General features: G+C 43.0%; 1 protein-coding gene across 1 annotated transcript; it reads left to right on the top strand.

The window, feature by feature from the left end:
• The first annotated feature begins 7,474 nt into the window (after nt 1-7,474).
• Nucleotides 7,475-11,062, top strand: LOC116218675 (protachykinin-1). Its single transcript, XM_031561083.2, has 6 exons — nt 7,475-7,868; nt 8,523-8,619; nt 9,325-9,357; nt 9,600-9,662; nt 10,457-10,534; nt 10,656-11,062. Exons 1-6 carry the CDS (start codon nt 7,755-7,757, stop codon nt 10,691-10,693), a joined length of 423 nt encoding a protein of 140 aa, XP_031416943.1. The 5' UTR covers nt 7,475-7,754; the 3' UTR covers nt 10,694-11,062.
• Nucleotides 11,063-11,151: the final 89 nt, after the last annotated feature.

Raw genomic sequence — 11,151 nt, forward strand, 5'->3', positions numbered from 1 at the left:
CCAATGACTGACACTATAAATGCTACAAGAGCTGTGTTGTGATCACATTATGGCCTGTGAACAGTACGTAAAAGACAACCACAAATAATATGCACTAAATTGGAAACACTTGTCCAATTTTCTAATAATCCCGGAGAATTGGAGTCAGACTGTTGGGTAGAATTAATTCACAGTCAAGACTGCCCTCTAGTGGTGTACAATGGAACTGAATGTAATTATTACTGTACACGTTCCAATCAGGGTTTCTACCACTGGAATACTGGGTCAGGAATTCCACAAATCTACTGCAAGCATGGTATTCCTCTGTACACATGCAAATGGTTCTGGTAACACACAACATAAGCAGAGAAAAATTATTAAAATATCTTTGATCAACCTCCATTTCTCAGAGAGTGGCATGAGAGAGACTGCATTGCTCAGTGGAGAGGTGACACACACTCACACAAACCTACTCTCTCTCACACATGCATTCACAGAGACACATACACATACAGACACACACGTACACACAACATTTCTTCTACATGCACGAAAGCCAATCCCCACAAACACGCACACATACACACACACCTCAGCAAATTAGTTATCCTGTCCTGTCCTGATGTACAGGAGTATAACCTTGTTCCATGCTCCTGCAGAACTTATTTACTATATGCGTACACATACACACATCTAGGTAGCTAACAAGGTGTACCACATCTCACACACACACACACACACAGACACACACACACACACACACACACACACACACACACACACACACACACACAAACACACACACACACACACTCCTACACTCAGAGTTGTGGTGGGTGTATCCATTAGAAGTCGCTATCCCCTGCAGAATGCTTGACTAATCCTCTCATCAGCAGCCACAGGTGGGCTGGGGGAAGTGTGAGTGTGTGTGTGGGGGGGGTTCTAGCATCAGCTCCAACCGAGCTAAGAGATATTTGACAGGGAGACTGAGAGGGCCTAGGGAACAGAGAAGGCAGAAAGAGAGGGGGAAAGAAGAGATAGAAGAGACAGAAGACAGAGACCGACAGAGAGAGAGAAAGAAAAATAAACCAAGAGAGAGGTAGAAAAAGAGAACGAGAGTGAGAGAGAGAGAGAGAGAGAGAGAGAGAGAGAGAGACAGAACCTTGGGTTGGGCTTTGGAATGGCTGCCCCAGGGCTGGAGAAAGGCCGCCAAGCGGCATGCTGGAAGAAGACGTGAGGAAGTGAGGTGAGTCGGGGCGTGGAGTGACAGGAATTCCACCCCGAGCGCCGTCACCTTCACACGCGAACGCCATGCCAGGGCTGTGACACATAGGCAGACACACACATACACACGCAAGGGTATAGTATGCATATGCATGCACACATGCACACACACACATACACACAAACACAAAACACACACACACACAAGATACAGTATGCACACACACACACACACACACACATATATACACAGAATGCGTGCACCCACACAAACACATACACAAAATGCACACACACACATACACACATTTACACAGAATGCGCGCGAACACACACACATGATACAGTATGCACACACACACACACATATCCACACACCAGGTTGGCAGCACAAAAACATCCATGCATACATACATACCCATGTATGTACATCAGGATGTCACAGCAAGCACATGTAAACAAAACACTAACAGACAAACACACACACACATCCCTTCCACATGTACAAATACCCATACACACACACACACACACACACACACACACACACACTGACCAAGACAGACGGTTCACCTCACCTGGTCCCCGGGCGCTTAAAAAAGCTGGCCACTGCTCCTGGGCTCCTGGAGGAAGGACCGTCCGGGATGGGAAAAAAGCAGAGACTAAATTCACAAACGACCTCAGGCCTGCGTGTGTGTGTGTGTGTGTGTCCTGTGTCGCCTCCATGTATTCACGTGTGTGTTGCAGTGTGTGACTTGTGCGATTAAAGTCTGACAATTATACAATTATATTATACACAACAAACACATGTCAACAAAGCACAGACAGACAGAAACATATACATATACACACACACACACACACACACACACAACATTCCTTTCACATGCATGAATGCCCATACACACTAACACGCACACATACACACACACCTCAGTAAATGAGGTGACCTGTCCTGATGTACAGGTGTATAACCTGTTTCATGCCCCAGCAGAGCTGACTGTATGCGTAGACTCATTGCCCTCATGCCAGATCTGTAAAACAGGCACTTGACTCTTGCACAGCAAGATTGCACTGAGATAAGATAATCTCGTGACTAGTGATCTTGAAGCGTGTTTATAGGGGCCAGGGAGAGTGCCATGGCGGCGAGTTGGAGCTGTGCAGTGAGTGAACCTCTCCAACTCCAAAGAAGAGAGTGCTAGGATGAGAGAGAGTGCTAGGAAAAGAGAGAGAGTGCTAGGAAAAGGAGAGAGTGCTAGGAAAAGAAAGAGTACTAAGAAGAGAAAGAGAGCTAGGAAAGGAGAGATAGTTAGGAAAGGAGAGAGTGCTAAGAAGCGAGAGTGTGCTAGGAAAAGATGCTAGAGCACACGTGGGTTTTAGCCTCTATGTTAGCACACCAGCCTCCCGTGTCCAAGGGTTTGGGTTCAAGGCCAGCGCAGGATTTGTGCCTCTCGTGACCCAGGTTACACTGGACATTACATGGGGACCAGAGGCCAGATAGGAGCTGATGTTAGCACAGACCTGGGCCTGATCTGGGATCTGCTCACTAAGAGGTCACTCTGGGCTGCAGGATCACTGGCAGCCTGCCAATCTGATAGGGCAGAGGGGCTGTCAGCAGCAGATTACAGGCCGCAGGTTCAGCAGTGGGAGTCAGGTAACACACACACGCGCGCGCACACACAGACACACAGACACACAGACACACACACACACACACACACACAGACAGACAGACACATACAAATACATATATACACACACACACACAGACAGACATAGATACATACAGATACAAAAACACACATTGACAACATAGTAATTTCACACATACTCGCACACACCGACGCTTATTCTCTCTCTCTCTCCTACGCACACACACAAATATGCACACGCACACAAACACACACACAATTAAGATACAAAAAAAATTACAAAAGCGTATATTGAAACTAAACCTCCCTTAGATATCAGCTTCCAGATAAATTCTTAATGTGCGTGGAGGATAGTAATACTCTGAAGGTACAAGCCGTTGTGTAGTGATATTTTACCCAAAAACATGGAATAAGGTGAAGTAAATCTTTTGAGGGAGAACCCAATTGCATAACTGATCCTCGTTAAAATTTGAGTTTGATAGCTTGACAAAAAGAATTGGAATCGGCTAAAGCTAATCTAAGCCTCCAGTAGCAGAATTACAGAGGGAAAGAATGAAAAGCAACACGTTTTCAATTTCAATGCACACTTTCTGTCTGTCTCTCTCTCTTTCTCTCTCATTCTCCTTCTCTCTCTCTCTCTCTCTCTCTCTGCAAGTCTACCTTGACTGAAACCATTCACCTTTCTTTTGAAGCATAATATCACCCATGGATGGCTCGGAAGAAAGGCAGTGATCCTCCTGGCCGATAAGCATCTCAAACGCCAGGAGCCCATTACAGAGTGTGTGTGTGGGTGTGTGTGTAGGTGGGAGAGCCAGAGAGACAGAGAGAGAGAGAGGGAAGCACTGGAGAATACAAAAGAGGGGGCCCCCAAAACCATCCAAGAGCCAATCAAAAGCAACAATGGCTAAGACCAGGCCATGAAAGCCAGCTGAAAGGCAAACAGGGGACTGGGGGACCAGAGAGGGAATGATGCAGGAGAGAACATGCAGTCCTGGCTCTGACAGCAGGGTGATGCAGCTCTGCGGGAATCTATGAGCCTTAAAAGGGGTTGTAGGTGATGATGAGCCTAGTATTGTGTGTGTGATTGAGTGTGTGTGTGTGTGTGTGTGTGTGTGTGTGTGTGTGTGTGTGTGTGTGTGTGTGTGTGTGTGTGTGTGTGTGTGTGTGTATGAGTGTGTGGGAGGCAGAGACAGAGTGAAAAAGAAAGAAAGAAAAAGAAACTTTTGTGACAGTCTGACCTCCAGACACCATGCCCCCATGGGCAAGTGAGAGTTTAAAGTAAGAGAGAGTTGCCCAAAACAGAAATGTCAGTTGATCTGTCATCAAACCAGCATGGCATTTAAATACAATAAGGCTAGATAAGTATCAGTCAATAAGTAAGTGATTTGATCACAGGAGGACATAAGAAATGAGAGAGAAAACTTCCCATGACTCAAGAACAATAGGACACTGAGTAAACCACAAAACACCACCACACCATGCTTATCCTCTTATCTGAACCACCACATCATGCTTATCCTCTTATCTGAACCACCACATCATGCTTATCCTCTTCTCTGATACACTACATCATGCTTATTATCATGCTATATAGTGCAAAGAAATGGCTAATAGATACACAAATAATTTTAAAAGTGTGTAAAAATATAAAAAAAATAATAATACAATCATGCAATTCTACAATAAAAGCAAAAAATAAAGAAATATATAACGTGTAATACTAAAAGTAATGGCCTAAATGTCTCTTATTGTTAATGATGTACACGTGGTCAGTTTCATTTACATGAGTGGCTGTCTCGGTCATGCTTTCAAGGTTGTCCCGCGTGTCAGCGTTTCAGTCCTAAAAAAAAGTCCCAAAGGGTCCTAAAACGAACGCTCTTCTTCCTTTTCCGAGTCCTAAAGGTGCTCATGGGGAGATAAGCAGCAATCGCACTATACTAAAACTACCTAAGTACTAAAACTACTAAAAACTCATATAGTGCCAGATTATGTCAAGCAAAGGCCTTCATAGAAATGCCATACAACACTGATACGACTGATGGAGCTCCTGCAGCTGTCTGCAAACTGTAGAAAATGCTGCCCTGTGTTAGTGATCATTTTGACAGACAGTGAAGAACCCACTCTGTTAACTCTACTCCAGTCCAAGCCTTTTTTAGGTAGTCTGACATGCCTTGATGTTTTTTTTATATTTCCCCTAAGTAAAAACATTGAGGCAAAAGTGGCATTTATGATTATATTCTAGAAAACCTCGGCAATAATAACATGAGAGTAAAAGGAATGTAGTAAAAAAGGAGGGAGATTGGACTCCAAAGGGTTAAAGACTCTCCATGTTTACACCAGGCTGTCTAACTGAACTAGTGAGGGGTTCAGTCAATTCCCAATGTTTACATACTTACCACTCAACAGACAGAGAAGAAGAAAAAGATTCAATGACCCAAACAAAAAACAAAAAACAAACAAACACACTTCTCCACCTCCTCTCCTGGCTTGACAGTAAGTGAGTTCATTTGACACTTTGAGGCACTGTTTAAGGATCTCTCTATTGATTAAGAATCTACAGTAGAACGCACAGGGCAAGTCAGGTCACAAAATCAGCACCCAAAAAAAAAAACACACATAACCGCGAAGCTTGTATAGTGTGTGTTGAATGTATTGAACTGCGTTGAATGGGCGAGGGTGAGAGCCAGATTGGCAAAGCGGAGCATTGTGGCCCTGTACCTTTTGAACGCGGTCGCCTGAAATGCAAATTGAGGACGGACGTTTCTTTTGATTCGCCACTCCGCAATGCACCACGCTCACGCAGGCACAAGTGCTGTTCAGCGCAAATTACCCCAAATTGCTTTCTCGCTTTGTTAGGCACCTGTGGAAAGATCAAAGCCAACAATGTGTGTGTGTCATCCATATTTCAATAGAAGTGCTTTATTTTAAAGCGCAGCTCAACAGGGTTAGCCATAACCGATCGAAGCAGGAAGAGAAATAGACACAGAAACGTAGGCCCTATTGGAATAAAAATAGTATTTATGTGTCATTCTTGCAGCAATCCTTCAAACTATAAGAATAGACAACGTATTTGAAATGATTTGCAGATATGCTAGCAGGGAATACACAGCAATTTACATTCATGTGTACAATGAGAATGTCTATCCATTTGTAAAAGACATTAAAAAAGCGTTTATCCCACTTCATGCCAGTATCTATTAAGAAGGACTTAGACTGCCTGTATATAAAGCCACAAATCAATGATCAATCTGTGGTACTGCAGACAAACAGAGTCAATGATCAATGATCAATCTGTGGTACTGCAGACAAACAGAGTTTTCAACTCCTTTTGTTGTGGAAGGTGCCTAAATTTGGGGGGGAAAGTGTCTGCTGTTGAATTAACACCAGCAAGTGCTGGAACAAATACAGGTTTGAAGTGGGGATACATACACACATGAAAATACCACTACACACACACACACACACACACACACACACACACACACACACACACACACACACACACACACACACACACACACACACACACACACACACACACACACACACACACACAAAGCAGAAGAGATGGATAGACATTTTGCACAGGACTGATAGCTGCTCTTAACAATGAGGGTAAAAAACTGGCACACAGAACTAACCACCTGCATACTGAGGATGAGTATAAAAATATATTTCACATGAAAGCACATGCGACCTGAACATTACCATCAAAAACTCTATTTCATGGACCATGTCTGACTAACAGTGTTTGTCCCTCCTGACTACCTCTCAAAAAGACTTAACCACGTCAGTATTCAAGGGGAATGTTGTTGCTCAAGTAACTACAATTAGAGAACCACACCTGTTCCCATCATCAGAATGGACTCTGCTAATCTCCATCAGTTCATCATGTAGTCACCTGAGGACAACTTGGCCTCTGCGGTGCCTCCAATGCGCAGGTTGCCATACCTGCTAGACACCCACACACTGAAACCAGGCCTTAACTATAACCATACCATCCATTACCACAACCAGTTGATGGTAATGGAAATTTAACAGGGGTCTGGAGTCTGGGCCTTTGAGTGGGAGACCTTGTGTGAGTAATGCTGCCCACTTAATTAAGCGAAGCGTAACACACAGCGTCTCGTGGGCATGTGGTGACATAAGGCAGTGTTTACCACCTGCTCCTTCAAAGACACGGCAGCGCCAGGCGGTGGGCTTTCAACTAACTCCAATCAAAGGGGCACATCAGGAAGTCACAAATGTGGTTGGCCATGACGGTCTGTGGAGTCTGTTTTATTCCCTTCACAAACAGGGCTGGGTTATTATGACCTGTGGTGTAGGAGGGACACAGCACAGGAAATGAGCAGAGTCGTTCCAACATCAAATATTTGAAGACGGTAAATGATAAAAGAATGACCCCCCCCCCCCTCTGATTAGGTTTTACGGTTTGAGGTTTCAGGAATAACATAAGAACACAGTTTGGTTTGTTTGTACTTCGCATTTGCGCTTCACATAAATCTTATTTGTTAGTGATGCCACTGGGACATAAGAGGGTGTAATCACTGTCCTTTGTCAGATAACATAATCGCTCCCAATCTTCTGACGGAGGGGGTACCTGGGTAGGGGTAGTGACAGGGGCGCGCGGGGGGTAGTGTGCGTATGGGAGGGGGGTCCAACGCTTCTATGGGTATAAATACTGCCTGTATTCAAGGGTTCAATCAATACTCCTTGCTTTGCCTGACCGGGAAAGAGAGACACAAAAACGAAGGAATATCCACAACTGTGCTACTGCCATTCATCCTGCCGAAACAGCTTGCTAGGCCAGGATTTTAGCAACAAACAAACAAAAAAATAGTCATATGTATTTTGTTTTCTTATTTTTTTATTTCCCATTTTATTATTAGTGTAGCCCGTATGGAAACCTGGAAACTCCTCGCTGTAGTCATCCCCTTTATTGTTCTCGTATATAGCGTTCAGGGAATCTCTTTTACTCTAGACAGGGAGAACTGGATATCTAAAAACTGGCAGGTAAGTGTACCAGATGTAATTGGAAGATATATGGGACTGAGAGGTAACTTCACAGAGGGATTTGGTTCCTCTGTTCAATTGAAATGTGATAAATACTGGTTTAAGTTCTCAGTAGATTACAAGGATTTTAAATTACAAATGCAACTGATTTATACAAACTACATTAAGCAACATAATGTATTTGTATTTCTTTTACAGATGAAAAAAAAAACTGTATTTTTGTGCCTTATTTGTTAGACTGATTCCATTTGACCTAAAATGTGGGGTAATGGTTTATCATTCCTTAGCTCATTCCAAGAAACGTTTATCAAACATATTAGTTATTCTATTTTAATAAATAGATATATTTTGTGCTAGTTAGACTGTGTTCATCACATCCTATTAAAATGGCACAATGTTTAAATGATTCATCTCATTAAAATGCTACTTGCCTTGTTGTGCTCGTTCGGCAGTTGTACCAACGCAAACCCAATATCTTCAGAGATTCACAAGCATGTATTTATACTCACTATGTGTTTATTTGCCGTTAGTTGCTGTATCTATCTGAATTTGTTAAAGTTTAAAAGGCTTACCGGATGACACCCATTTTAACCCGTTGCCTTTTAAGCTTAACCCTTTTAACCCGATGCATTCTGCGGCTGGCATGCGTGGCAGGAAGAACCTGTGCTGGAGCGGCTAGCGGATCAGGAGGAGAGCCTCGTGAAGAGGTCCAAAGCGCGCCAGTTCTATGGCCTCATGGGGAGACGCTCAGGTAGCCTACACATCCCGCCTGTCAGGAGGCATACTATTAATCATATTATATTATATCATGAATGGTGTTGCATTAATCGTGCTATAACACGTGACTGTTTCAGTTTAGTATGTTTGAATAAATTCACTTTCTACTCATTCTGAAACCTGACGGAATATGATCTCACTGATCACACTATAAAAGTTCATATAAAATACTGGAAGGAAAAGCTATTTCAGTCTAATATTTTTATAAAGATTCCTATCAATATAGATAAGAGATAGCCTACATTCGCTCAATGCACAATGTAAGGACATACCAAATGTAGACACTCCATCTAAAACATGAATATACAAAATGAAAATGCTCTAAACTCCTGGGCAATTGCAGAAGGAAGTTGTGCTGTATATAAACATTCTACAGTATTATTATAGCATTTTTCCTTTCATTTCATTCAGTTGTTTCTCAGTCATGAAACTGGCAACCGACCACGACTCACCTTCCTAGAGCACGATGTTGTCTTGACCCTCCTTAAAAACAGCCAAATCGTGGATGACTCATTTGCATGTTACTACAACTTGGAATGTTGATGCAACGCCAAGTTTCACCCACACCCAACCTCGTTCCCTTGTTAACTTCTGACCTTTTAACGGAGCAAGATGCTAAATGTCAACTGTATGGATGTCAATCAAAATATTCTTCAAAGTTTTCTTCCTGTCATTTCAGGTAAAGTACAGCCCGTGCGGTTGCAGACACGACGTGAGTGAGGCAATTTGTGCGCAAATCACTCATTGATTTAACTATTCTCATGCATTAAATCACTCAGTCGCTATAAGCGAGAAGCTCCCTCAAGCTAAGCTTTCTTTACACTTGCATGTGTGGCAGAGCCAAAAAACATGAATTCACCTTCACCAAGCCAGCTGATAAGTAATGTACAGACCCGATGCCTTTTGCATACCTCTGTGAAAGAATCTCACGCCATATCGTCTCTTCATCCTCAGGACACAAAGGAGGGATGTTCGTGGGGCTGATGGGCCGAAGGGCTTTGGACGCCGTCAGGGAAGGTGAGCTCACTGGTGAAACACTGCATCTGTCCAGGTAGGGAATGGACAGTATAGACGAAGCAAGTTTTGCTGTATATGTATTGTGTTTGATATAATGTCATTGGAATGTGTAGGCCTATTTCGAATGATATAGTGGGAGTCATGTATTTAGATGTTGCAAATTAGTTTCTTTAAAAAGTCTCAACCATTCAAACGTGTAAATGAGGAACACGGAAACATGTTTAACATGGAGAGCAGACCTGCACTTAAAGAGAGCAAAATTCAGATTTTGGAGATTGAGCAACTGGAGATTGAGATTGTACCGTATAACTGAATTTTCAGCTACTGCTGTCTAAATCTGAAGCCATTATGTGCAAATATACCTGCCCAATACCACCACCAATTCATTGCATTTTTAATGCACTTTGCTCAATCCTCTTTCTCCACACCTGAAACACACATACATCAGAGGACCCTCTGATGACACGTCATCCACATTCGCAGTCCTACGCCACAGCCCAGCAAAACAAAAGACAGGGATCTCACCAGCTCCCTTTAAAAGCAGTCCATGTGCGTCACGCTGCGCTCTTTCTTCGTCACTTGGCCTATTTGTTTATTCCTTTCTTTGTTTTTTTCCCTCAATACCGTTTTTTTAACTGAACTCTATTTTAACTAACTAACCGCTGTGAAATTGCTCCGTATCAACAGGCCACCTCAGCCACATAACAGAATGAACTGTATTTTCCACTTTAACTCTCCAGTTGTCTTCGGTATAGATTTGAAGTAATAAAGACTCCCACTGGTTGTGTTCACAGAGGCCCTGAGACGGATAACTCCGGGAGCGGACACCAGCTCCGCTGCAGACATGGCGGAGGAGTCAAACAAGCACTTGGGTATGTAGGACTGAGGATAAGATGCAGAACTCCAGGCATAACAGCTCATACTCTCATGCTGATGTTGTGATGATACAAAATGATACCAGTTGATACCCACGTCTCTCTCCGTCTCTCACAGATCTAGAAGAGCAGTGGGAGAAGCTCCAGTATTACTGACAACCCCCGACAGCTATAGGAATGCATGCCAGCAGTTCAACATTCTGTTACAATTTACATTTTGACTCATTGTCCCATACGTGCGTAACAAATAAATTCTACTACAGCTGGGCAATTGATTAAGACTTCATTTGCATGGGTGGTTTGTACACTTTGTACAGTGAATCCGGACATTTTTCATCAGAACTTTAATGCTGAATGTTTTTTCATAGGAGGTATGGGGGGAATCATAACACATATTAAAAATGTTAATACTGAAGACTGTATGAGAAAATAAAGGTGCAGTCCACGATTCTTGTCCGATACACTTGTCAAATTCAGCAAATCGCTCGCAACTATCCTGTAACTCTAGCCTCTAGTCATGGCTCCATAGTAAATCCGAACGAGACATTGCTTCAGGAGCACGGACTGTAGAGGTGTAATTTGACTGGCTGTTGAGCTCAAATATCAACAATAAC

Source organism: Clupea harengus, chromosome 23 (genome assembly GCF_900700415.2).
Source record: "Clupea harengus chromosome 23, Ch_v2.0.2, whole genome shotgun sequence".
Taxonomy (NCBI): domain Eukaryota; kingdom Metazoa; phylum Chordata; class Actinopteri; order Clupeiformes; family Clupeidae; genus Clupea; species Clupea harengus.

What these genes read in the sequence shown, in the direction of transcription:
- LOC116218675 (XM_031561083.2), top strand. Translation starts at nt 7,755, where the DNA reads ATGGAAACCTGGAAACTCCTCGCTGTAGTCATCCCCTTTATTGTTCTC. An exon ending in CGTGCGGTTGCAGACACGAC is followed by an intron (nt 9,358 to 9,599) that starts GTGAGTGAGGCA and finishes CTTCATCCTCAG; the next exon opens with GACACAAAGGAGGGATGTTC. An exon ending in TTTGGACGCCGTCAGGGAAG is followed by an intron (nt 9,663 to 10,456) that starts GTGAGCTCACTG and finishes TTGTGTTCACAG; the next exon opens with AGGCCCTGAGACGGATAACT.